Source organism: Lichenostomus cassidix, chromosome 1Ab (assembly GCF_008360975.1).
Source record: "Lichenostomus cassidix isolate B80296 chromosome 1Ab, HeHo_3.0, whole genome shotgun sequence".
NCBI lineage: Eukaryota > Metazoa > Chordata > Aves > Passeriformes > Meliphagidae > Lichenostomus > Lichenostomus cassidix.
The window spans coordinates 10,917,909-10,945,146 of NC_139481.1; the positions used below are offsets into that span (position 1 = coordinate 10,917,909).

At 42.7% G+C, this 27,238-nt stretch overlaps 1 protein-coding gene across 5 annotated transcripts in view; it reads left to right on the forward strand.

The window, feature by feature from the left end:
• The window catches only part of PHF21B (PHD finger protein 21B), a 165,016-nt gene that overhangs the window by 84,716 nt on the left and 53,062 nt on the right, over window positions 1-27,238 (forward strand). For 3 of the 5 annotated variants that reach the window (XM_085049762.1, XM_085049763.1, XM_085049764.1), the window contains exon 4: window positions 18,301-18,579. The exons of the other annotated variants lie outside the window; for them this stretch is intronic. In XM_085049762.1, coding sequence (XP_084905888.1) covers window positions 18,301-18,579 — 279 coding nt within the window. The remainder of the gene's footprint in view (window positions 1-18,300; window positions 18,580-27,238) is intronic. 5 annotated transcript variants of the gene reach the window in all.

A 27,238-nucleotide genomic window follows, 5' to 3' on the forward strand; every position in this document is an offset into this window, starting at 1 on the left:
TCAGATCATTGGAAGCTGCTGCATGAACCTGCCACCCAACCCTTGCCTTGTGTTCTGAAGGGTGTTCTGCTCTTGCAGAAGGAAAGTTTAATCCAGATTAGAATGTAAAAAATTGGGTGCACTGCAGACCTGGAGAGCTAGAGCATTAGGTCTTTCTGACCACCTTGTAATTTTTTGTACTCAGCATCTTTGCAAAATGGCCTTTTTCAGAAGAAAAGCTGTTGGCTGGGATAAGTGCTCCAAGAAAAGGATCTGGTTGACTGGTGGATGTGGAGTTGCTATTAAGTGCTTGTGGTGTTTTACACTCAATGGGAAATGTTTATTCTTATTCTTCTCACCTTTCTTTTGTGTCCTTGAACCCTTTCTGAGTATACATACAGATCAGTGTCACTCTGCATCTCTCTGAGTTCTCATGGCTGAAGTATCCAAGTGCTTTCCACTACCATAGCAAGAAACTCAACACATAAATATCTTTCTTTCTCCTGTCACTATTCATGGGAGTAGTTTAGAAATTAGTTCAGACACAGCTGCAGACTGGGGACTAAATTTTGCTGAGAATTTCCATTTTATCTGTGTGTTATATAATCATCTCTATCTTGATGTGTGAAGGCAATGGCAATGTAGTGTGTCCTTGTCTTCTCAGCCATTGTGCTCCTGTTGTTTTGAAGTGGGCCCAGTCTGTTCTATCTCATTCTCTCTCCTACACACCATTTTATTTAATGTCATTGGCACGATCTGGGTTATTTATTGCTTGTTACTGTCTCTTTGGCCTCTGGAATAATGGTTGTGTAGTGTCTTAGTTTCAAGGATCTACACAGTCCTTCATTAGCAGCTCTTTTGTTTCCTTAATATTCTTTCCCAGCACTGCTGGAGAAAGGGATTCTTTGCCTTTAAGCATTGTCTTATCATTTGCATTTCCATTAAGTTAGAGTGAAAGCATATCATTCCCTTGTTTCTTAAATTTACACAGTAATTTCTATATCTGCTAATGTATTTGTACAGTTCAATCACTCTAAATAGTTTTTTCATGCATTCTCTGAAGTCTCATTAACAGAAAAATATTACATGCTGTATCTGCCTCTTATTATGACTGATCCATTATCCATATCTAGTCAAGTGATATTCCTTGGGATTCTCAAACTGTCTGAGTTGTTTTTTGATTTTTCACATATGTGTACTCACACACATTCTTTGTCATGGGGGGCAGGGTTAGGATGGGGAGGTCAATTTTGTTTTTAACCTCTCTAAAGCACCCATGTCCCTAGAGGAACTAGGCCATTATATGCCCCCAATAAAAAAACGTAAAGCATCAAATAGTGGGCTGAGCAAAGACATAGGGCTTGGAGTTCCTGATTTTCAATTTCCCCTACTTCTGTAAGACGTGATATTTGATCAGGTGGTACTCATTCAGCCAGGTTTTGAACATTACCTTAAGTTTTTGGTAAGACATTATTTGATAACCTACCTCTCTGAACACTCCCTTCTTGAAAGGCAGAAAACCCCTGCAGTGTTGCTGCCTGAGTGCTGTGCCAGCCAACCTACCTGCTGTCCTAGGTTGCAATATTGATGTAGTTAAGTATTCTATTACCACCAGCTGTGGGCCATTAGCTGCTATCACCCACTCCGGATGACAGACAATGGGCCATCCGTTAGCTATTATCACTTCCTAACGACCCACCCCGCATGACAGGCAATGGGCCATCAGGGACCCACCGTGTGACTCATGAACTTATCTCGTCCCATTGTAAAATGCTCTGCTGAAGAGGGAGGAGCCAGGTGTTCCCACCTGGATATAACCTGGCCCTGGAACTGCCTGAGCTAGCCCTGTCTACTGGGTTCCCAGAGGACCAGAGCTACCACTGGATCTTCAGCTGGAGACTAGACCTTCACAAGATCACCGCTTCAACTGGACTACTTCAGTTGGACTGCTACTACCACCCTAACAGGGTGTTAGGTTGTATCTGACTTTGTCAGTGCTTTTCCTTGTATTATTTCACTTATTTTTAATTTCAATCTTAACTTGTGATCTCCCACTGGTTTGTTTTCAAACCAAGACATATTTTGGCGCCCAACGTGGGGCTCGACCTGGGGAAACTCAGAAAATCCTATCACCATGCTCAGCCTGTCTATGTGGGTAATGTATCTTACCCTTTATATTTTCCCTCAAATGGGAAACTATCTACCCGTTGCATTGCTCCTGTTGCGACCAGGGAATGGCATGAGAATTGCTGTATTGGTTTATTATGCCTATTGCATGGTAACCTGTGAGGCGATGAATACCATGCAGAATATATACTCGACTTTGTCTGCCTGGCCTAACCTGAGCTGCTTCGTCTGGGACCTCCTCAGCAATCGCACCCACCCTCTGGGGCTAGGAGGAGAGAGTGGTTTCTTCCAGCATTTCAGGCCAGGCACAGCCATCTTTGACAACATTGAGTTCTCTCTGGATGCTAGGGATGGCATAATGTTTTTGTCAGTTCTGTTCTCTTTGACCAGCACTGTGTACCTCATGCTGAGAAACAGAACAATACTTGGTGTTGTACAGCGTCTTCTCGAAGAGGAGGAGAAAAGAAACAAGTCAGCAAGCACCACGTCCATGCAAACTGCTACCAAGAAGAAAAGAACCAAACAAGCAATCAATGTCTCAACACAGACCATTGCTGAATCAGAGCAGCCAAAGCCAGTAGCGGTTGCCCCCGTCCAGAAAAAGAAATCAAAGAGCAAATCAGTCCGCACAGCGACTGATGAGGATGCGGCAGGACCATCTCACCAAGCAGAAGAGACAGAGCCGGAGATCATCACTCGCTCTCTGTCCCTGGGGGAGCTGCGGGACCTACGGAGGGAATTCACCCGGCAGGCAAACGAGTCCATCTTAACCTAGCTGCTCCGCATCTGGGATGCCGCCGCTAATGACACCATTCTGAATGGAAGTGAGGCCAAGCAACTGGGATCCCTGTCTCAGGATGTGGTCATTGACCAGGGGATTGGGAAAACCCAGGAAACTCTCAGCCTCTGGCGGAGATTGCTGGCGAGTGTACGGGACAGATACCTCTGCAAAGAAGACCTCCAGATGCACCAAAAAAAATGAAACACAATAGAACAAAGTATCCGATGCCTGAGAAAATTGGCCGTGCTAGAGATCATTTTCTCGGACAATGAGAGATTCCCCAAAAACCCAGATAATGTCCGGTACACTTCACAAATGTAGCTAAGATTCGCGCGGCTCAGACCAGAGATATACTCTCGTTACCTGGCAACATTGCAGTGGAGGGAAGGCGAAGACCAAGTGGGCGTGTTAACAAACAAACTGAAAATTTACGAGGACACTGTCACCGCTCCACTACGCACTCAGGTCTCATCGGTAGAAACAAACTTGGCCGCGCAAGTCCAAAGCTTAATTGAAGAGAGCCTCCAGAAACTAAAGAAAGAGCTCAAAGAAAAATTTTTCCATGCCACACCGAAACCAACCAGAGTCTCTGCCATCAAGAGCAGACGTACTCCAGCCAGGAAAAGAAAACAAACTCCACAACGTGACCTCTGGTTTTTCCTTCAAGAGCATGGGGAAGACATAAAAAAGTGAGATAAGAAACCCACCTCCTCCTTAGCAACCCAGATACGTGAATTGAAAACAAAAACATCCACGTCAGGAAACTCATCTAGGTACAACACTGCCCCAGTCTCTTGTAGACAAAACCCCCGACAAAATAGAAGTGATAATATGACTAATCCTCTTAAAGAGACCTCAAGAACACATTTACAAAAGAAGAACATCGTGCACCAAAAACAAGATTAGAGGAACCCTACCTCTAGCCAGGTAGAAGAAAGAAATAATCAGATCTATTAGACTGTGTAGATCCGATGGCCTGGCACGTCTGACCCACAAAGATACACGGCTTTGGTTGACACCGGCGCTCAGTGCACCCTAATGCCATCCAGGTATGTGGAGACCGAATCCATTTCCATTTCTAGAGTGACAAGAAAATCCCAGCAGCTGACTGTACTAGAAGCTGAAGTAAGTTTAACTGGGAACGAGTGGCAAAAACACCCCATTGTGACTGGTCCAGACGCCCCATGCATCCTCGGCATAGATTATCTCAGGAGTAAATATTTCAAAGACCCAAAGAGACATCGCTGGGCTTTTGAGATAGCAGCCATAGAGACAAAAGACATAAGACAACTGAATACCCTGCCTGGTCTCTCAGATAACCCATCTGCTGTAGGACTACTGAGAATTGAAGAACAGCGTGTACCAATCGCTACAGCAACAGTGCACCGCCAGCAATACCACACTGACAGAAACTCTGTGGCCCCCATCCATAAGATGATTCGAGAACTGGAGAGCCAAGGGGTGGTCAGCAAAGCTCACTCACCCTTTAACAGCCCTATATGGCCGGTGCGTAAGTCCAGTGAAAAATGGAAACTAACAGTGAATTACCGTGGCCTGAATGAAGTCACACCACCACTGAGTGCTGCTGTACCGGACATGTTAGAACTTCAGTACGAGCTAGAATCCAAAGCAGCAAAGTGGTATGCGACCATTGATATTGCCAATGCCTTTTTCTCCATTCCTCTGGCAGCAGAGTGCAAGCCTCAGTTTGCTTTCACCTAGAGAAGTGTGCAGTACACGTGAAACCAACTACCCCAGGGGTAGAAGCACAGTCCCACCATCTACCATAGACTGATCCAGGCTGCACTGGAAAAGAGTGAGGCTCCAGAACATCTGCAGTATATCGATAACATCATTGTGTGGGGAGACACAGCAACAGAAATATTTAAAAAAAGAGAAAAAATCATCAAAATTCTCCTGGAAGCCGGTTTCGCCATCAAAAAGAGCAAAGTCAAGGAACCTACCCGAGAGATCCAGTTCCTGGGAGTAAAGTGGCAAGACAAACAGCGTCAGATTCCTTCTGAGGTCATCAATAAAATCATCGCGATGTCTCCACCAACCAACAAGAAAAAGACGCAAGCTTTCCTAAGCGCCATAGGCTTTTAGAAAATGCACATCCCTGAGTACAGCCAGATCGTGAGTCCTCTCTACCTCATAACCCGCAAGAAAAATGATTTCCACTGGAGCCCTGAACAGCAACAAGCTTTCACCCAGATCAAACAAGAGATCGCTCATGCGGTAGCCCTGAGACCAGTCAAGACAAAACCAGAAGTAAAAAATGTGCTTTACTCTGCAGCCGGGAGCCATGGTCTGTCCTAGAACCTTTAGCAGAAGGTACCTGGTGAGACCCGAGGTCAACCACTAAAATTCTAAAGTCGAAGTTACAGAGAGTCTAAAGTCAACTACACTCCCACTGAAAAAGAAATCTTAGCAGCTTACAAAAGAGTCCAAGCCGCCTCAGAAGTGATCGGCACAAAAACACAACTTCTCCTTACACCCCGACTGCCAGTGCTGGGGTAGATGTTCAAGGGAAGGGTTCCCTCTACCCACCATGCCACTAATGCCACGTAGAGCAAATGGATTGCCCTCATCACACAGCGCGCCCGTATTAAAAACCCGAATCACCCTGAGATTCTAGAAATCATCACAAACTAGCCTAAAGGTAAAACTTTTAAATTATCTTCAGAAGAAGCAAAAGAGCAAGTAGCACGTGCCGAAGAAGCACCCCCGTATAACGAGCTGCCGGAGAGTGAAAGACGCTATGCCCTCTTCACCGATGGGTCCTGCCGAATTGTAGGCGCAAATCGAAAATAAAAAGCTGCAATATAGAACCCCACACGACAAGCTGTACAAGCTACCGAGAAACAAAGTAGATCGAGTCAGATCGCAGAGCTTAAAGCCATCCAACTAGCTTTAGATATTGCTGAACGAGAAAAATAGCCAAGGCTCTATCTCTACACTGACTCCTAGATAGTAGCCAACGCGCTATGAAAATAGTTAGATCGCTGGAGAAAAGCTAACTAGCAGCGCAGAGGAAAACCCATCTGGGCTGCTGAGATTTGGCAAGACATCGCCGCCCGGGCAAAAAAGCTGACCGTAAAAGTTCGACACGTAGATGCACATGTACCTAAGAGTCGAACTAATAAAGAGCATCGTAACAACGAGCAAGTAGACCGAGCTGCCAAAGTAGAAGTGTCACAGGTAGATCTAGACTGGCAGCACAAAAAAAAATTATTTCTAGCTCGTTGGGCCCATGATGCCTCTAGTCATCAAGAGAAAAATGCGACATACAGGTGAGCTCGTGACCGAGGGGTGAACTTAACCATAAACAACATCTCACAGGTCATCCACAGCTGTGAGACTTGCGCTGCAATCAAACAAGCCAAGCAGGTGAAGCCTCTGTAGTATAGTGGACAATAGTCAAAATACAGGTATGGGAAAGTATGGCAAGTTGACTACATCACACTTCCCCAAACCCGCCAAGGAAAGCGCTACGTGCTGACCATAGTGAAAGCAACCACGGGATAGTTAGAAACCTACCCTGTGCCTCATGCTACTGCCCGGAACACCATCTTGAGTCTAAAAAAGCAAGTCCTGTGGAGACATGGTACCCCTAAGAGAATCGAGTCTGACAATGAAACCCATTTCAAGAATGGCCTCATAAGCACCTGAGCTAAAAAACACAGAATTGAATAGATATACCACATCCCCTATCATGCACCAGCTGCCGGGAAAGTTGAACGGTGCAACGGACTACTTAAAACAACTTTGAAAGCACTTGGCGGGGGAACCTTCAAAAATTGGAAACTAAACTTAACAAAAGCCACCTAGATAGTTAACACAAGGAGTTCTATCAATCAAACCGGTCCTGCCGAGTCCGAACCTTTACACACAATAGATAAAGATAAAGTCCCTGTGGTACACATAAGAAATTTTTTAAGAAAGACTGTTTAGATTAGTCCCACCTCAGACAAAGGCAAGCCCATCCGTGGGGTTGTTTTTGCCCAAAAACCTAGTTATACTTAGTGAGTAATGCAGGCAGATGAAAAAACCCGTTGTGTCCCACAAGGAAACCTTATCTTAAATAAAAACTGTATAAATGGTAATAAAATAAGGGGTGGATAATGTCCTAAGTTGCAATATTGATGTAGTTAAGTATTCTATTACCACCAGCTGTGGGCCATTAGCTGCTATCACCCACTCCGGATGACAGACAATGAGCCATCCGTTAGCTATTATCACTTCCTAACGACCCACCCCGCATGACAGGCAATGGGCCATCAGGAACCCACCGTGTGACTCATGAACTTATCTCGTCCCATTGTAAAATGCTCTGCTGAAGAGGGAAGAGCCAGGTGTTCCCACCTGGATATAACCTAGCCCTGAAACTGCCTGAGCTAGCCCTGTCTACTGGGTTCCCAGAGGACCAGAGCTACCACTAGATCTTCAGCTGGAGACTAGACCTTCACAAGATCACCGCTTCAACTGAACTACTTCAGTTAAACTGCTACTACCACCCTAACAGGGTGTTAGGTTGTATCTGACTTTGTCAGTGCTTTTCCTTGTATTATTTCACTTATTTTTAATTTCAATCTTAACTTGTGATCTCCCACTGGTTTGTTTTCAAACCAAGACACCTGCCCAGTCAGCCCTTGGTTTGGATAAAGAGGGCAGTGTGATCATTCACAACTATGGTCTGGACACTCCACATGGCAAATGAAGTGGTGCAACTGAGGCAAGATTAAATGAGGAGTGAAGATGCTCTCTCAATAATGAAAGTTTTGTGTTTGTGATGTCAAGGTTCAGTTTTCGGCTTTGACTTGATACATCATGGGCGTGTGTTTCTGTGACTTTAGTTTTAGCTCCAGCAGCTTCCTTCCATGTGCATACTCAAGAGTTCCTATCTCTGGAAGGTTTTCACTGGATCATAGGGATTTCTCTGAATGATGCACAGATGCTCAGAGATCCTGGGGAAGGACAGAGAAAATCATTGAGGTTGTCATCCTCTATACATTGTGTATGAGAAAGTAGGAAGTCATGAGATGGAACTCCATCGTCAACTCATCCTTCTACTTTACTTCTGCAAAGCACATGCACAACTGTCTATAATTCTCATTTCATAGTTTGTAATGAACAGTTTTATTTTACGATGCAGGAGGAGAATCTCTCATAGGTTTGCTACTTCAACTCTCTTCCGTCCATTGACAGAAAAACTGCAAGAGTGCTGTTGTGAGAAATTTGGCACTGTATGTCTCTTCTCCCATTCCTTCCAGCTTCTTTGAACACCTTTCTTCTTCAGACCTGTAGCACCTGTTTTTAGAGGTGTAGTTACCAGTTGTGTGTTTCCCATTTCTGGGCGTGGGCTTTACTATATGTTTTGGTCTGTAGATAGTTTTCTTGCAACCTGTGGAAAGGAAAGTACATGAAATTAAAAGTACATTAAATTACATTGTGCCCTCCACTTAGTTCTTTTCATGGCCAGGCCCCCATACACACAGAAAAATGCTTGGACCGGTAAAGTCTCATCTTCATCTCCACAAGCTTTCGTTTGGAGGATGTGAGAAAATATTTGCAGGCAAGATTAGATAAACAGGGCAATAGTTCACTACCTCTGACTTGACAGCCATAGTTCTGTGGGATTAACAAAAAATCATATGATTTAACTTGCCTTTAATAAAAATAAACAGCATTTAATGGATGCTAACAAGCTCATTTGCACAATATCTCAGCGAGGAAAACATGTTATCAAGTTGGGAAACAAAGGCAAAGGGATTTCTCTAGATCTTGAAAGACAGCTCTGGTTCCACCTCAGTCCTGGTGTGCTTAGCCAGAAGCAGACTCAGACGCTGGGGTAGAAGGATCCTGCTCTTTGTGCTGCCAAGCCACAGCGTTTTTCATGAGTAAAGTGTGCTAAAGGCTGATAGCTTTTGCAAAAAACCTGTTCATAAAGTTGCCTTCATCTTTGTCCTCTGAACGAAGCACACTCTTCAGGTTCTGTGACAAAATCTGTAGTTCAGCTTCCTTCATGTGCTGTCATTCCCTTGCCAAAAGGAGTGGGATGCCCCTGGGCCCAGGGGGCAGGAGCATGGGGTGGCTGTGCCTCTGGCCACTGCTGCCCTTGTGTCTATTGGCAAAGGTCCATGTGGACACAAGAGCCTGTATTCGGAATAAGGATGTGCACTCTGTTTGTAAGCACTGTCAGCTGCTTACAAACAGCTTGTAAGATGTAAGCACTCTGTTTTGGCTCTTTATTTCCCCCCCTGCTTTGTTTGCTTTCACCAAAACTGTACTTGGAAGTGATGAAAAATTAAAAGGTTGCTCTGAGCAGTTTCATGGGTACCATGCAAACGTGCCTGCACTTGGAAAACACTGATTGCTCCAGAGTCATCCTAAATGCTCCTGCTGTTGAGATGAAATGTGTGTACGTAGAATTGCTGGGGAAATGTCTACACCAGATCTGGACAGAAGGCAGGGGATTTTTTTCTTTTCTTTGCAACTTATCCAGAATTTCTGATGGGAATACTTCACAACTGAAGCTCTGCCTTCCCCTGGGGGAAATGCCACCATTTAACTTCTATCTTCTTTCTGTGTATACTGAGGACCTGATGGTTTGATCCCATGGGAAGTCTGTATCTGTTCACAGTTACATCTGTTCATTTCAGGAGGATTCTGTATTATCTAGGAAAAAGAGACAGGGGAAAAGGATCTGGCTTAGTTTATTGTACTGCTGGTTCTTCCTGCCACTCCAACAAAGATGTGCATTTCCAAATTTGGTTTTAAGCTGGAGTGAAAGAGGGAGAAATCAAAGAAATTATTATCAGGTCGGGGTGGGGTTTGGGTTGGGACTGGTGGGAAGGAATGGGGCAGAGGGAATGTGAATCAGGAGGCAGCAGCTTTGGAACTAGGTAAAATTACTCTAATTTATTGTTGATTTTTCTGATTGTATGCAGTTGAATCTCTTTTTGCAGTGCTTGGTCATAGGAAACTGCATTTTTAAGCAAAAATGAGAAGCCCCTGAGTTCACATAGACACATAGAATTCAAACTTTAATGATGTTCATGCAGAGGAGAAGAAAATAGTGAGGCAGAATACTGAAACAAAGGGAGGCAGGTTATCAAGAAATGTGAGCTTGATGCCATTTAGAAAGGGTCTAGATCCCATCATTTTGTCTAAAAATGACAAGGTGACAGTCTAGAAACGCAAATGTCTGCCCTGCATTTTATAGCTATAATGAATGAGTTTCACATAATGGAAACATTCAGCTTGTTCTAGTGCACTTACTGGGGCTCTATATGCTGAGCTGCACGTTCCTGGCCTGTAACCACTCTGCTTTTGTTTTCTCAAAACTTAAATTTGAAGCACATTAGTGTTTATATGGTGTACACCCAGGGTGTTTTTGTGTGTTTGTTTGTAGAAAGTTGGATTTGTTTTTCACCAACAAGTAATCTGTATGAATGCAGTTCTCTTGAATGCATGGGATGAGGCAAATTGTAAGAAATTGAAGTTGGCAACAGCAAAAGAGTGTTAGTTTTGAGCTGCTAAAGGCAAGTAGGACCCTGGCTTTGGGGCCAGAGGACAACCCGTGTTACACAGCAGGGAGCCAGTAAAACCCTCTCCTGACCTGCCAAGAGGATGCCTGTGTGCTTTCTGCTTTATTCATAGTGACATCAAGCCATATTTCCCTCTGTGGTAAATTTGGGTTTGAAAATATAATTTCAGAGCCATGCAGACCTGCTCCAGAGCACAGTGTCCCCTGTCTAAAGGCTATCATTTCTGGGGGCTTTAGCACAGGCTGTGTCGTACTATTGGGAGTTTATTGTGCATTTTTAATTTGAGATTAAGGGGAAAAATAGAGAACCATCCATCAAATAAAATGGGAAACGAACTACTCTTGCCTTGAAGATTTTTTTGGGGAGGAATTTATCCCACATGCATAATATTTAGTTTTCTGAATGCATATATGCAGCAGGTGTGTGAGTGAGCACACATGTAACTCCACTGCAAGTTTTAAAAGCTCTGTTTCTGACAGAAAATTGGTCTAATTAATAGGAGTAGGAGAAAAAAAGCCAGCTTCTAGATTTGTTTGCTCTGCAGAAATCGCCCGCCCCCCCTCGGCCCCGTTACACTTCTCCTTCTTGATCTGATGTAACAAGAAGAGAGAGTCAGGTGTGGATCAAATGTCTTGTTTCCTTGATCGTTGACATAGTTTGAGAGAGAGAAAGGAGGAGGGATTTTTTGTGAGATTATTAAAAAGCCCCCAACCCTAGTTCCTCCTCCTTCTCTTCTTCAAGTTGCACGGATACTTTCAGAATGTTCCATAATCTGACTTTTCCCATTAAATAGCATCCTGTTCCCCCCTACTCCATATTAGTTAAAAAGTGCTGTTTACACGTCACTAAGCAGCTAATTCTGAGCTTTGACAAGTGGATTGCTAGTCAGCAATACCATTTAAAATGCATTGGGTTTTGCAGTCAGCAAGCTGTTTAGTGATTTCAGAAATTAAAGGCTAATTGCACTTGACTGAATATGTGCATTTCTAAGCCCACTGTTACCATTGTTGGAGTATTCACCAGTTTAGAAAATTCTCTCCTTACATAAATCTGTTAGTTCTTCCTAGCTGCCCTGTCCTGGAGAGCAGCCACACTCAGAGTTTGGCCACTCACACTGACAAGCTGGGCTGGGTTTTTTCTGATGCAACTTTAATCGTTGCCTGTTGTCACTTTTCTGCATGATGTTTTTGCTTGGAGGGTTGTACAAATTTGTTCATGTAACATTCAGGTTGTATATGATCCCTTGTGAAGGAAAATGGCATGTTGGTATTCTCATTATGATATCAAGGAGACAAGGAACTTGATTGTCTTCAGAGAACAAGCGAGAAATACAGGGGTAGAATTGGAAGCGGAAGAAGTTTAGCTGTTGTGTGCTGCTGTATATAAAATTGCTGCTGCGTGGAAGAGCTTTTGAATGCTTCTAAATCAGATTTTTAATACCAATAATATTAATGGAAACCTTTTCTGGAGAACGTGTCTGGTCAGAAAATCCAAAGCCATTTTTCACCTTAATACAAAGACTGTTTCAGTATTTCCTGGCATGTGCTTTCCTTCTAATTAATGTCATACACAGAAGGGGTAATCATTCAACTAATCTTTCCAGCTTTAAAAGAGTAAAAGATTAAAAACCAAACAATTACACAATGTAATTGATTGGAAGAGGGATTTTGGGGCGTATGTCTGGGGGTGGTAGGTGGTGGTGTGTGTTGTTACCCTCTTCTCTTTCAGGTAGTGTTTGTCATTCTTTGGCAACAATGACTAATTTATTGTCTGACTATCCTATCTGGATTCATACGGGGTGGCTTTCAATCCCTCCCCGCCCCCACCAAAACTCTTCTGATGTGCTGTGTATTTGTTTGGGTGGGGAAGGAGGAGGGGGAAAGGGAGAAGGTTACGTGTTTCTGACCTGCTTTACTGCTTTTCAACTGCAAGTAAATTAATGCACACACTAGATTCCCCTCTGCTGTGCTGATTGGATCCTTGTGCTGATTAAATATTTCACACTGAAAGAGGGATGCTGAAAGCACTCAGCTGGTAATGCAGTATGTACATCAGTAATACAATAACTGACTTTCAGGTTAAAGTCAAACAAAACCCCTGGTTTGCTGCGGTTTTCATTAGAATGAGTTTCACTTTGAATTTAAATCCTTGAGCCTGCTGCAGTGATGGCTAATTAACTGAGATCTGATAGAGGTAAAGAAATACATTCTTACTTGTAATGACAGGCAGGCAGGAAGTTGTCAGGAAAAAAAAAAAAAAAAGAGAGAAAGAAAAAGGAGAAGAAACAGACAAAAGAAGCCGTAAAAAAAACCCCCAACCAACTAATGCTGAGACTGTACTTCAGCACACGTAAACCCTCCTGCCTGTGTTTCAGACTAAGCTTCCTTTGGCTGAAAGTCTGCCCCTGGAAAGGCTGTTTCCATCAAGTCCCAGATTTTTTTCAGCTATTTTTTAAATCCGTCTAACAAAAATTAACAGTCGAGTTGTACCTAGTTGGGCAGTCGCTACCTCCTTGTTTATTAATCGTGCTTTTGGGAGCTTCCTTTAGCAAAGATCAGGGGGACGGGAGGCCCCGGACTGGGGAGAGGGAAGGGAGGAGGGGAAGGAGGAGAGAAAGGAGGAGAGGAGGAGGAGGAAAGCTGCCTGGCCCCGGGTACCGCACGGCAGCGTACGCCACGGCGACCTCTCCCTGGAGGTCATTAAAAATACTTCTGGCGAGCAATTTCTTCTCCCTCCCGTCCTTTCTCCCCATCCCTGCCCCCGCCCAAGCCGGAGCGTCGCAGGGAGAGCGTTTGCATCAAACTGACATTTACTGAACCATTGGCAGGAGGAACTACCCCAGTTTCCTTGAAACGCTCCTCCTCCGCCTCCTCTTCCTCTTCCTCCCCCTCCTCCCCCTAGGTTGCATGTCTTGAACACCTTTACATCGAAATACAGCATTTTTGGAAACAGCGCATAAAACTTTCCCATGCGACTGTCTTCATCCTTGTTTGTGTGAGAACCTGTTTTAATGTCTTCTCTTTGGGCACAGGCAACTTGGTGTCCAAGGCTTTTATGCAAAAGGAAGCATTTTTAATGGGAGTTCGGGGATAATATATATACTATTAAGCCTTAGTGAAGTCATAAGCTTCCACCAAACTCTGCTGAGTGCCTGTATGTGTTTGTGTACTTGACTGAAGCTCTGCTCATTTCTGTTTCAGTGTGTGGCTTGGCTCATGACTTAAGGTGTTGATCAGATAGGATCAGTCATGTATATAAGTAGCAATTTGGAAATGCATGGAAATTAATAGGATTGATCCAAAATCCTAAGACAGCATACTAAAATGCCATAGCTGGTGACTGTGTTTCCAATGCGTTTGTGTTTTTTCACTCTCTGAATATTAAATATTCTGTTGTTCGAGAGAATTTTATTGTGATGATTGGGTAAATGAAGAGAGGCCATGGCCCTCATTGCCAGAGAAGTCTGTTCAGCTGGTTTGCATGCATGGCCTTATATTAGTGCCGAATGTTAAATTATTAATTGACAAGACATCATTTTTGTTTGAAAGTGGATTGCCAATGTTCTGCAAGCTAAATAAACTCTCAGAGTTATGCCAAATGTTATCTCCTAGCCATGGGGCCACTATGGAAAAAAGCTGATATTGCTCTGAAAACAGTTGCAGTTTTTTCACAACCAAACTGCTTTGTCAGAGCATCATTCTAGAAAGATTAATGGACTGAGGTCTCTATCTACAGTGTGTAGGTGTTAAAATGTAAATGTGATGGACAGTGAATTTTAGGTCCTTTTTAAACATATCTCATATTTTCTAGGAAAATATGAATGTTTGCTGAGAAGCATGTATCTTTTAAATTGTTGCTGTGGCAGAGAGCAGCCAGGAGCTGAGAATTCCTCCCTTGCAGAGCGTGACCCTGTTCTTATTTCAGATCCATGTGTGAAGTAATGTTGACATCAGATCAGTAAGGATTTGAAAACATGATGTAAGCTGCAGCAGGGTGACAGTGAAGGAGCCAAAGCCTCGCAGCAGCAGCAGTGCTGTGTACGTGAAGCCTGGCTGGAGCCTGCATGTGCACATACATGTGCCCCATGCTAGGTGTGTGAATCACAGCAAAATAGCCACCTGCAGATACTTTCTCCCTTTGCTCTTTCTGTTGCTTTTTTCACTAAACAGAATGATTTGTGGTTTGTGATAGCAGAAGTAGCATTTGATTAAAGAAATTTGAGGCTAAAACTGTTGGATGGCTGCCTTCTCACCTGCAAACCTTTACAGCACAGACCTCGCTAGAAAGGAGAGGATGCGGAGAAAGCTTACATGCACTAATAAATAGAAAGGCCAGAGTTATTTTGATACATATGGAAAAAAATATTAGCTCTGTTCTAAATAGTTGAGACCGTGCCGCGTACAAGATGGGAAATCATAAACAAGTGGCAGCTTTCCAGCACATTGTGGCGTGTTTGCATGTGACCGGCATACATATTTCAAACTCCGGACTGCCTATGGCATCCTGCAGTGAAAATGAAAGTTGTGTTGCTATTGAAAAGGCACTGCTTCAAAATTGGTGTATTGTGTGGGCTATTATGCTGTGGATGAGAAGCAGAGACCTGCTTTCCAGCATTTAAAGCCAACGTTTTTCTTTTTTCCTCTCTTTTGGCTCTTCCATTGCATCAGCACGTGTTTTCTGCTGCAGTGTCCAAAACTTGCTTAGTGTCTTATTGTTCATTATTCCAAAAGTATGAGATAATATGTTATGCTGACTGATTCTCAAAATGCAGATTTTCTTTCTCTTTAAAAACTAAGATGATTCTTTTAATTAATCTGGCAGAAATAGAATACAGCAGATGTAGGTTTTGTTAAGAATTTTTTTAATCTCTCATATCATAACCTTTGTTTCTGCCAACACTCTGTTACCAATGTCTTCTCAGGACTATAAAGTAAAAATGGCTGTTACAAAGAAAAAAACACAGAATAGCTAATCTCTTAACTAACATAGTTTGATTAAAGGGGGCTATTTTTAAATTTTTGATAAGTACATTTTAGAAAATTATTAAAAGAGACACAGAAGAGATGCTGTTTCTGCTTTTCCCTAAATACACAGTTTTTCTGTAACTCTATTTTGAAAGCTAATCTTGAGCACCTGATCCTTTGTATATACTTCCATATTTAGTTTCTAAAATTTTCAGTTATTTAAATAAATTTGGTATAACATTGTCCCCTCAGGAGGTGACAGACACAGGAGAGTTGGTCTTTGCAAACCTATCCCAAGGACATAATGATTTCCCTGTATTTACTTAGAAAAGCCACAAAACCTAAATTTGAATGAAAGTTTTCCAGTTTTACAAGCATTTCATGTTTATCACAACTTAGACTGAAACAAGCAGTAACCGTTATTTCCTTAGCTCATTTGGTTGCATCCACACAAATAGACAGGATTGTGACATTATTAGGAAAAACGTTAACATGTATGACATGCGAAGACACAAAACTGACTCACTGTTAATGCATGTAGGGAGAACAGTGGGAATGGAATGGATGGTAGTTTGAGTAGTGAAATTTTTTGGTTTTTTACAGAATTCTTGGTTTTGTACTTCTCAGCTAATGTGCTGCTTTAAAACACGACAGAAAGTAATTAGTTGCTATTGAAGTTTGTCAAGAAAGTCATAATCTACTTCTACTTAATTTACTTATTTTTTCCACTGGGCTACCAAGGATTTTTCCACTGGGCTACCAAGGATAGTCTATCTTTTGGGGTCAGGAAATTTTATTTGCTTAGATGTTTTCTGTTGCTGAACAGTCTGAGAACAAAATATAGCTGTACTAATACCACGAGAATATTACTTATTAGAAATTTAATTGAAGATATGAAATCAGAGTAATGCTGAGTGTTTCTGTAAGAAGTTTTTCATTGAGTAACCCACATGTTCATGTCTGAGGACAAACATTAAAAGACATTTCATCAGTACAGTGATCTATCATGAATAACAAATGCTCCTAGGGTCGCAAAAGAGCCTCTCTAATAATACTGATGTCAGCAGCCAACTTCTGGTTGTCTGCAGCAGAGCTAGGATTTCCCTCCTGGACTAACTCCAGTTAGACAATGGATTTCTAGCACTGTAACCAAGTACAGCATTTTCAGACAGTCTGTGAGGTTGCATTTTTCATAGAACATAAAGCAAAAATAAAACCACAGAGCTTTGTGTGGCTGTAGGGGTTAATAAGGTGCTGTGCAAGGAAATGTTCTGAGAGCAGAAGAGGTGGTGATCAGCTCTCCCACATGCTGTCCCAATTCTGTTTGGCATCTGCAGCAGCATACCATGGGGCATGGAATCCGTGCAAAGAGCACCAATGGAAAACTGGGCTACAACAAACCTGAGAAAGAGGACTTTATAGAGTTTTGTCACAAGCAACTTTTTACCCCTACATAAAACATACCTGACGTTCTTGGCTTTCACTTGGGCACTCCTAAACTGTCAGACAGGTGTATTTCTGTGTTGAAGGGAAAGTTCTCTTCAAAACTTCTATGACACACAACAGCACAGTCTATTGCCTATGCTTCCTTTGGATGATTGTCAGGATAATGGAGAATGAAAAGTAAAGACAAAAATGAAGAAAGATCAAAAACATTTTTGTGAAGTCATGATCACTAGGTATTTTCATAGAAGTCACTTAAATTTTGTGCTACAAGGTTTCTACTTTATGCCCAGTAGCGAGATTTTCAGCCTTGATTCTGGAAAGAGCTAAGCATCTCTGTGACTTTATACACACATGCACAGATATGTACACACACAGTGTTTTAAACAAGCAAAGTTAACAACAAAACTCTCATGGGCTTTAACAGTAGACCAGCAGTTTACCAATGGCTGTATATTAGATGTAAGTGCATTGAAGTCTAAAGTTATGGTCAGTACATAAATTTAAACATGGGCAGAATTCTTTGCAGGACTAAGTACCTTTGAAGTAATCTGTTGTAAAAATGAGGTATTTAATAGTTAAAGGCATCAAAAGAGGCTTGATTTAGCATATTATTTCCACATATACTTAATCGCCTAAATGGCATTAATAAGAAAAGCTTCCAAGATTACTCAAAGCACAACAACTTTATACAAGATTTTTTTCCTTTTCAAAAGTGAGCATTTTATGCAGACACTGTTATTTACTGTATGCAACTTCACAGTACCTACAGAAATCTCAAATACAAATCTTGGCACAGTTCCTGTAACAAGGTCATAATAAGAATATTCCTATTACAGATGATGGATTAGCAACTCTGTAGCAATGTAAAAGAATAACTGTTAAGAAAAACAGAGAACTGTGATTTAAATGGTGCTATGGAGAAAAGTTAGATTGGATAATGATAATAATAATAATAATAATTACCACCACTGGGAAAATAGTGGAAATTTGTGAGGAAAAGTAAACTTTAAAGGGAAAGCAACAAATCGACTCCAAAGTCAGTCAGTGTAAAAGAACACATGAAGTCGTCAAGTGTTGGGGTGCGGTGGGCACATGCAATGGATATTCAGACCAATGGAAGAGAAAGTTGAAAATACCATTCTTTAAGCCTTTTATTATTAACTGAAGCCGCAGTAATACGTAGACCTATATCATGATCATTTATGTCAGAATATTAGTTCGAGGCAAAACCCAAAAGGAAAAAAATCCAACCAAAAACTTTGGAAGCCCAGAGCGCAACCCGCGAGTTCCCGAGCGAAGAGGGGGAACCCAGCCCTTCCCTTGCCAGGAAGAAAACCGTAAACCAAATAAAACCGAAAGGAAATAACCCCGAAACCGTGCTGCCTGGGGGCCGTGTGCGTCCGCAGCCCTGCGGTGACGATGCCGCTTCTCTCTCCCTTCTCTCTCCCGGCAGAAGCTGGCGGTGCTGGTGGGCAGCGGCGTCAGCGGCAGCGCCAAGCCCGGCGTTGTCCCGGCGCTCCTCAAGGCTCCGGGGAGCGGCAGCCCCGGCGGCAGCCCCGGGCACACCCTGCCCATCCCCGCGCTGCCGGCCCGGGCGCCCATCGCGATGGTCACGGCGACCCTGCACGGCGGCATGGGCGCGGAGCCCCCGCAGAGCGCGCCCGTCAACCTGCAGAGCACAGCCAAGGCGCTGGGTGCCCGCCGGCCGCCCGAGCTCGGCTCCAGCGCCCAGGTACGGCCGGGCAGGGGCCGGGAAGGACGGAGGGATAGGGATAGGGAGGAGGGGGGAAGGAGGGGGGCCTGGAGGGCGGGATGGACTGACCGGGCCAGGAGGGCGGGGTGGGGGCCTGAAGGGAAGGAGGGCGGAAAGGAGACAGGGAGGGAGAGAGCCGGGAGGGAGGGATGAGAGCCGGGAGGGAGGGATGGGGCGGCGCTGCGGGCTCTGCCGAGGCGGGGGCGCCAGGAGGTGGCCGCCGGGCGGGGGGTGTGAGTGGCTCCGGGTAGGGAGAGGTGTTGGAGGGGCCGGGGAAGACACAGCCTACCATTGCAGTGCTCTGGGGGCGCAGGGGCGAGGAGCGAGCGGTCCCTGCACCCCAGAGCCCTCGGGGTACGGTGCTCGCCCCGCCGCCCTGCAAGGGGAAGGCTTCAGCCTCAGGTGCTGAGCGCAGGTAGTTGGGCACCTCGTTGCTCGCCCCCAGTTGCCCCACCTGCTGTTGCTTCGTCTCTGATTCAGAAGCAGTTCTTAAACACCTCAAAGTTTATGTAGAGAAATGCTTGCGGGGCTGAGGAGCTCCTGGCTGTGCTGGCGTTTCAAGCCCCCGCAGTAAGGTGCTGGTATTCGCCCTCGCTTAGGCACAGGGGAGCTGGCAAGCTGTTGCCTCCAGGTCCAGGTGCATACACAGGTTTGATGCCTTTGTTCACAGTAATTAAAATACAAAGTAAATGAATTGACTTAGTGAAAGGACGTCAAAAGGGGAAGGGGTGTTGTTTGTTAGCTGCACAGCATGTATGTGCAGTCCATTGACAGAGAAGATTTTACTCCAGTCGTGCTATGTGTCAGGAGAGGGAGATGATGATGATGAAGTTAAAATGTGAAGAAAGTGACAAAGCCCCTCCAAAACTTTGTAGAAGGGAGTGTAAAGTATTACTGCTCACATGGGAAATGTGGATTACTAATCTGCTTTCTGCACACAGGGGCTGTGTTAGTCTGGGGCTTTTTTGTACTCTGATTCCCCTTCACAGGCTTAGGATATGAATCTCTAATAATCAGGAAAGGAGAACAAGATATGGATAAAGGCAACAGGCAAACTATACCTGAAGGTTTTTGTAAGTCAAGGTTATGTTGGAATCCATGGGGCTTTTTAATACCCGGGAAGCCCCTTCCTAAACACTATATGGGTGGGGCAGGACCATCACCTGCTGCATCCACGAACAAATGTAAAGCACATCCAACGACTTTGGAAACAAAATTGTCCTGTCACTTTTTCTGGAGAAACAGAGTTGTCTTTAGCTGTTACACTCATGTACCTGTCTGGGGAATTCAACTTTGAATATCCATTTTGTATTCATGCTGGGTAATTTCCTTTTTAGAAGGTGTTGTTTATGTTTTATTGAAAAGATACTTGATGGTGTCCCAGTAGATATTTCTTAGAATCCTGGAAAATAACTATATAAATTGTAATCATATGAAAGATAAAATTTTCAATATTATAACAGTCTATCATTTTGTGAAATACTATCTTTCACTATCAGGAGCCATAAGAAGAAAAAAATCAAAGAAGTGAGGGAAGAAGCTTGAAATATAATTTAATGTGTTTAAACTGAATAGTGAAACAACAGTCCCAGGTGTTGGAGAGCAATGTGAGTTAGAACAGCTGGCTGCAAACTTTTCTTTAAGTGTTGTTTGAGGAAGAATTTCTAGCATGCTGTGGTGTTGAATAATCCATGCTCTTTCCCATTTATCCTTTCAAAAGAGCAAATGGGTCCCACTCCCATCTTCCTCATCCCCAGGTATGCTGGGCTGAGTGGTGTATTGCAGCCTGTTGGAGCCAAGCACTGATGCTCCAGCAGGTTTCTATTTTATATTCCTTCAAAACTGAAACAGTATTTGTCCTGGCATTGCAACTTTTCCTTGCAAAGAGAAGCTTCATTTCAAGCAGAGGCTTGCTATTGTTGGAATAGCGTTGGAATATTGACCAGCATTTGGTGTTTGCATTGGTTTTGCTAGAGGTAGAGGTCTAGTGTTTTTATTTAGAGATGTCTTCACATTGCAAGTTTTCACCAACTGTGCTTTTGTGATTTAGTATCTCTGATTGTGTTTGCAATTTATGGAGGAAGAAGCTGAGCAATAACAAGTTTCTAAGCCAGAGGACTGTAGTGGTTTTATCTTTTTGAGAAGAGTCAGCAAGCATGGATAGAAACAATTAGAAATATTGAATTATAAAACTGAAAAATGCAAGCTGACCATTGGTCTTAAACTGTCATCAAGCTTAGTGCTAGATTGCATGTTAATTACTGCTCCTCTACCCAAATTAAATTTGTTTTGCAAGATTTCTTTTTCTGGCTCAATGGGAAAATAAAAAAACAAACTATTCTTGCTTCATGCTCAGAATTCTTCGTTGTTCCTGGAGTGTTAATAATGAACCAATAATAGTAACACCTTAGCTACAAGCACTTTAGTGTCAGAGGGAAATTTCATTGCTGACATTTATTAATAAGCATTTATTATGTCTTCCTTTTGGGGTTTTTGTGTGGTGTTGTTACAGCTCAGTAAAGTTACTTGGGTTTTTTCTTTCTACAGAAATGTATGAAGTTTGTAAGATGGAGGATAATAGCTCTCTGCAAACCGGGCTAAGGTGGCAAGCTGATAGCTGTCATGAGATTACTGGTGTAGTCTAGCCTCTTCTTCTGTATCTGCAAAGTGACGGAAAGAACAAGGGCACAAAATGTAATGTTGCAAGTTTTTGAACAGTGTTCTGAATGAGTTTGTGCTTGAAAACATTTAAGGGATCAGGATGTATATATGGTCATCTCATGTTGGAGTTGTATTGTAGCAGGAATTGTAGCAGGAAGAATGAAATGCTAAATGAAACTCAACAGAAAAAAATCCAGGGCATCAAACACTGTAATCTAAATACAGAACTTTCAAATATAGATAGGATTAAATGTAAGTTTGTTACAAAATTTTCATTTGGGCAGTTGCAAGTCAGCACTTTCATTTTAGGCTGTTGTTTACTCAGCAGATTTTTTAAGTGATTTTGAAATGTTGTTTACTTAATGGAAGTCATATCTGCATTGGAAAAAGTATCTAAGTAAATAAATGCATAACAGATGCTAAAGGATTGTTTGGATATATCTCACATGGTTTATTAGAAGCAGGAAACATCGTGACATTAAAAAGGATTGAAATGTGTAAGTACTGGAAACGGTGAGCTGTGGGAATGAGTGCTGGATCTACACTGTGGGAATGAGTGCTGGATCTACACTATTCCCTGTCAGCTTTTCAGGGTCAGTTCCATGTGTGAAGACATGACTGATGGAGCTACACTGATGCAAGTGTACAGGCAGGGATATCACGAGTAGAGCTTTGCTCCCGCTTAAAGAAATGAAGCTTAGAGCTTCATTTGGGTGATCTGGAGCAAGTTATGTTGGCAAAAGCAGAATTTTGCTTGCATAGGCTGAATTTTGCTGGCATATGCTGTATATGTGGTAGAAGTGCTTTGCCTTCAGAGAATTGCTGAGGCTGTTGCGTAGAGAGAATGCCCTGGAGCTGCTGGGTAGTCATAGCATTCACTATGTCTGTACCTACAGCATACTGTGGTATAAAGAGATTTTGATATAAGCCTGTCAAATTTTATTTTTATGGTAATTATATTTATATGGTGTTTGCCCTTTCCTATCCTCACCACCATTTCCTTACTGAGAGCAGGATCTGAGGTTGCTTTGCTGAAGGACCAAGTCCCATCTGCTGTGCTGGAACAATGTATCTTGTAAAGAAAATGCCCCTCTGCTGCCTCCTTATTCTCTTCTAACCAGCAAAACTGAGGGCCAGCAGGCATCCCAGAGCCTAGTTTGGGGAAATCAGAAAGCCTTTTGGCTCTTGGGAATACAGTTGGATCAGGCAGTATTGGGAGCACAAGCAGAGAGAGGGAACACAGCTGTCAGACCCCTTGGCTGCCTTTCAAGAACTGTAATGAAAAACAGAAGTGCTGGAAGGGCATGTCAGCACTGGGTCATGGAGCACCAGGACACACACAGTGTGTCTGGAACTGCCTGGGATCTCTGTCCCCTGTCACTCTGTGCAGCTCTTAGAAAACACCTTAGTGAGGCATTGACTTCCTGTCCAGCATGACTCCACTAAACAGCATCAAACCTACCTCCTGCTCCTCTCTGTACTTCCTTCCCATACGTGTATTGCCTGGGTCGTCTGGAGAAAAGTTTGGCAGCTTCTCCATGCACATGTGCTCTTGCATCTTGGGTCTTGTCTATACAGGGGGATTCTTTCAAAGCAAAATACAGTATGAGGATTTATAGTGCTATATATTCTTGGCAAGATAGTAAACTGTTTTCCACAATGCTTCATTAACTCCACAGCTCACTGAACTACTTGTGTCCCTATTTAGACTGAGCAGGCTACATGGGTATCCATTTATTTTTTTTTCAGGAAATAGTGGATTTTATACAGGTAGGAGGATGCTCATATATATGTGTTAGCTATCTGTATATTCAATTTACTTGAAGCAAATGCATCCTAAAGTTTAGGAACATACTCCTGCCTACCATGACCATTTTTCAGAATAATTTATTTGTAGAATGATTTATTACCTTTCTCTTCACCATCCTACTTTATGTGCTTCACTATGCTCTTTGTAAAAATACATCCTCCATAATTGGAAATCCACCTGCTCGTATGAGTAAGACGTTTTGGTTTTTATTTATTATTTGTATTGCAGCAGTACTTAGAGATCGTATTTATAGATATATTTACCTGTATTGGTTATGTGGCTATATATAACTTTTTCTTTCTAGTATCCATGTTACCACAGTGACTGAATACATGGCAATAGTTAATTTATCCTCACAATATGGAGTTATTATGATTAAGGTGCTATTATTCCGCATTTTACTGTGGGAAAACTGAGAAATAAAGGATCCACTTACACTGATCCCTTTGTGCTTCTCCATAGGAAGCTCACAAGGGCTGCCTTAAGCAGGATCCTGGTATTGGCAGCCACACTACAGGCCTTTTTGGTAATTTTGAGGATGTCTCAGACACGTCCATGCTGCTTGCAGCATCCTGGGGAATGAGAACTATCCCACAAGTCCTTGAATCCTGCTATGGCCCCCTTTAGCCTTTGCTGTAGTTCTTTGTGCATCTCCTTCATACTTCTTCCTCGTCCACATAGATACGTGTGCTGAAATGCAGGTGGAAACAATAACTAGTGATCACAAGTAAGGACTAAAGAAAGATCCAGAGGCTCCACACAGATTTAGGGGAGGGGAAAAATAAAGGCACTGTTCTATGGATTACGACAACCATGGCCATGTTGGCCATTGGCAGAGCACCAGCATCTCACTGGCATCAGAGATGTACCACGCAGTCTGTGATTGCCAAAAAAATGGTTCTGTTTCTGGAGTCCATGGCTCCTGATCTTACTGTAACACAAGCTGTATTTTTCTTCAGGTCTGGGTTGGTCAGTGATGGCTGATGAATTTCAAGATATTGAAGAGTTTGTTGATGGTTTACTTGAACTTTGTTTTATCAGTCACTGTATTGGTTTCTGAATGTCTGTTGTGGAGGAACAGAGCCATAATTACTCTGTGTGGGTAATGGTCTCTATTGACTTCCTCTAAATTGTTCTGTCTTTTACTGTTTCCTCAAATGTGAAACAGAGGTTGGGTTTCCTGCTGGGGCCAAATTAGCACTGTGAGCTTTCTGCTTGTGCTGCTCTGTGAGTGCAACCGGGCATGGTAACAGTGTTCTGTTGGAAGTAATGGCAGAGGAGAAAACTCCACAGAAAGCCTGTGGCATGGAGATTTTGAACAGGCAATACTGACCATGCCATCATGGCCATGGTTTACTATACCAGAGTCAATGTAAACAGTATGAAGTATGGTCCTATTACAGTGTACCTTCAGGAGATATGTGTAACTGTAGAATAAGAGGGGTGACTTGGCCAAATCAAATTAAGAATAATAATAAGAAAAAGCATACAGAGAGTAGGAACCCCAAGGATTCACAGCCCCACATACCATCCAGTGATCAAGTTCTGCCATTGGGGCTTAAGTTTTAACTCTATGATTAGAATGTTGTAAAAAGCATGGTAATTTTAGGAAATGGGTTATAGAGTGTGTGTAACAGATTCTGCTTGTATCTGCACCCTCTTCATTGTTGGTTTATTAGGGGAGATTCATGAATTTACTCCATATCTAAATATGGGTAGTTAAGAGCAGGATTTGCCCTCACTACTCTGATACGTACCATGTAAAAGCACTTTAAAATTTGTATTTCTTGCTAAATAGCATAAAATTACATCCTTTCAAGTTAATTAAACCATTTTGTAATGCTGGTTGCTGTTGATGGGATATTTAAATGCCAGATTCAGAATAAGCACTTATGCTTCCTGATTTTAAATGGCTTCCTTTTAAATATCCCAGATATATGTATATTGTCAACACATCTAAAGCATGTTTCTGTTCTGCTCGATCTGCATTTCTGTTTGGTCTACATTAGGGTTGAGACACCCAAAGACTGAATAAAGATTCTCAGGAACTGTATAAAACCTCATTAGGCCCAATATGGTATTCCTTACCCAGCCAAAAATTTCCAGTGAAGGCAGCAGAGTATTCAGCAGGAAAGGATACGCAAAAGTGGACTTACACTGGCTGTCTGATTCTTTGTTGTAAGAACCTAAGAGCAACTTTTCCAAATTTGTTTCTGTGGGATCCAGCAAACAAACACCCTACTGGAAGAAGATTAATGACCAGGGAATAATTGTGAGTCTTAGTTTTCGGAGACCAGACTGTGGTTCTGTTGTCTGCAACCTTTGTGTCACTGAACATCCCATCTGCAGGTCCATGTGCAATGGAGTGTAAGAGTGGATATGCTGCTTTAGTGTTTATGGAATGGATTTTCCTCCTGTGAGCGTCTGGGAAGTGTCTCTACTGAGAAACACAAGCAGAAGGAGATTAACTAAAAACTACTTTAGTTTTGTCAATGATTCCTGGTCCTGCAGAAGGATGATGGAGCTGTCAGCACATTTGTATGTTTAGTCCTTATAGCCAGAAGTAATTCATTGTCCTGTCTATAGAGAACCAAACAAAAGAGGCCAGGTTAAAGGAGGGAAATTCAATTGCTCCAGTTTGATGCCTTTAAACTGCAATTTTGACTGGCTAAAAAAAAAAGTCTTAAAATTTAGGAATATGAAAATTTAGAAGCGTGGGTAGTAGGGGAGGGGGGATTCTGCCCTTCTGCCCTGCTCACGTGAGATCCCACCTGCAGAACTGCCTCCAGCGCTGGAGCCCAGCACAGGAAGGACATGGAGCTGCTGGAGCCAGTCCAAAGCAGGGACACTAAAGGGATCAGAGGGATGGAGCAGCTCTGCTGTGAGAAAAGGCTGGGAGAATTCAGATTGCTCAGCCTGGAGAAGAGAAGCTTCAAGGTGACCTAATTGTCTGAAGGACCCAACAAGGAAGGTGAACACGGAGTTTGGACAAGGGCTTGGAGTGACAGGACAAGGAAGAATGGCTTCAAACTGAAAGAGGGCAGAGTTAGATGAGATATTGGGAAGAAAATTTTCACTGTAAGGGTGGTGAGGCCCTGGCCCAGGTTACCCAGGGAAGCTGTGGCTGCCCCATTTCTGGAAGTGCCCAAGGCCAGGCTGGATGGTGCTCTGAGCACCCTGGGATAGTGGAAATGTCCCTGCCTGTGGCAGGGGGTGGGATGGGCTGAGCTTCAAAGTCCCTTCCCACCCAAGACTTCTTGGGATTCTGTGATTCTATGAATATATATAGGCCCCTTATAGAAGTTTCTGTGATATTTTCATACATTCTTATATATTATCCATACAAACAAAGTTCTGAGTCCTTTATTCTAATGCTGAGAGTTTTTAGCACATTATTGTTTTGACACTAATCAGAGTAGCTCCCATTGAGAGCTTTGATTCACTTCAGAAAAGCAAAGAATGCTCTAAAAATGGTAATACACTGTAGCTATTTCATTGTAATTGGAGACTGTCTGTGCTTCACGGAAATTACCAGGCAAGCGTTCTTGCAAATGTCAGAATTTTCAAGTTAGTTCTATTTAAAATGGGGGAACAAGAATGTGAGGGGATGGACAGAAAATTTGAGGGCTGTGTGATTCAAACTTGAAGTGCAGTTTGTAATAGTGAAAGATGATCAACTTTGGGGCTGGAAAAATAATCTCCTAGCTCTTTTTCTAAATTATAAGATGCATAAACACATCTACTTATTCTACATGTGCTGTTACTTTAATAAAAAGCACCACTTTAGGAAATGAAAGGCTTTGGAATATTGCCAAACATCTCAGTTCTATTTACTCTCTAAAGGTGGGGTTTTTTTCATTATCTACAGAGTTTGTGGGATAGTTCAATAATTTGCGTAAATCTGAGTGTTTGATACCAGACTGCAAATTCTGTATTTGTCTTCTTTTTAAGTTTATGTTGCAAATACATGCATGATAATATTACCTGTTGGTGTTCTAACTGTACCAGGATTTAGCAATTGGTCTGCTACTAATCTCACAGTGCGCATTTGTGTCTGTATTGAAATTAATTGGAAAACTGTATCAGGAAATACTGCTCTTCAACTATTTGATGTAGAAATGTGGGGGGCTTGGTGAGAGAGATGGAGAGAGAGTAGATGCTGTAAAC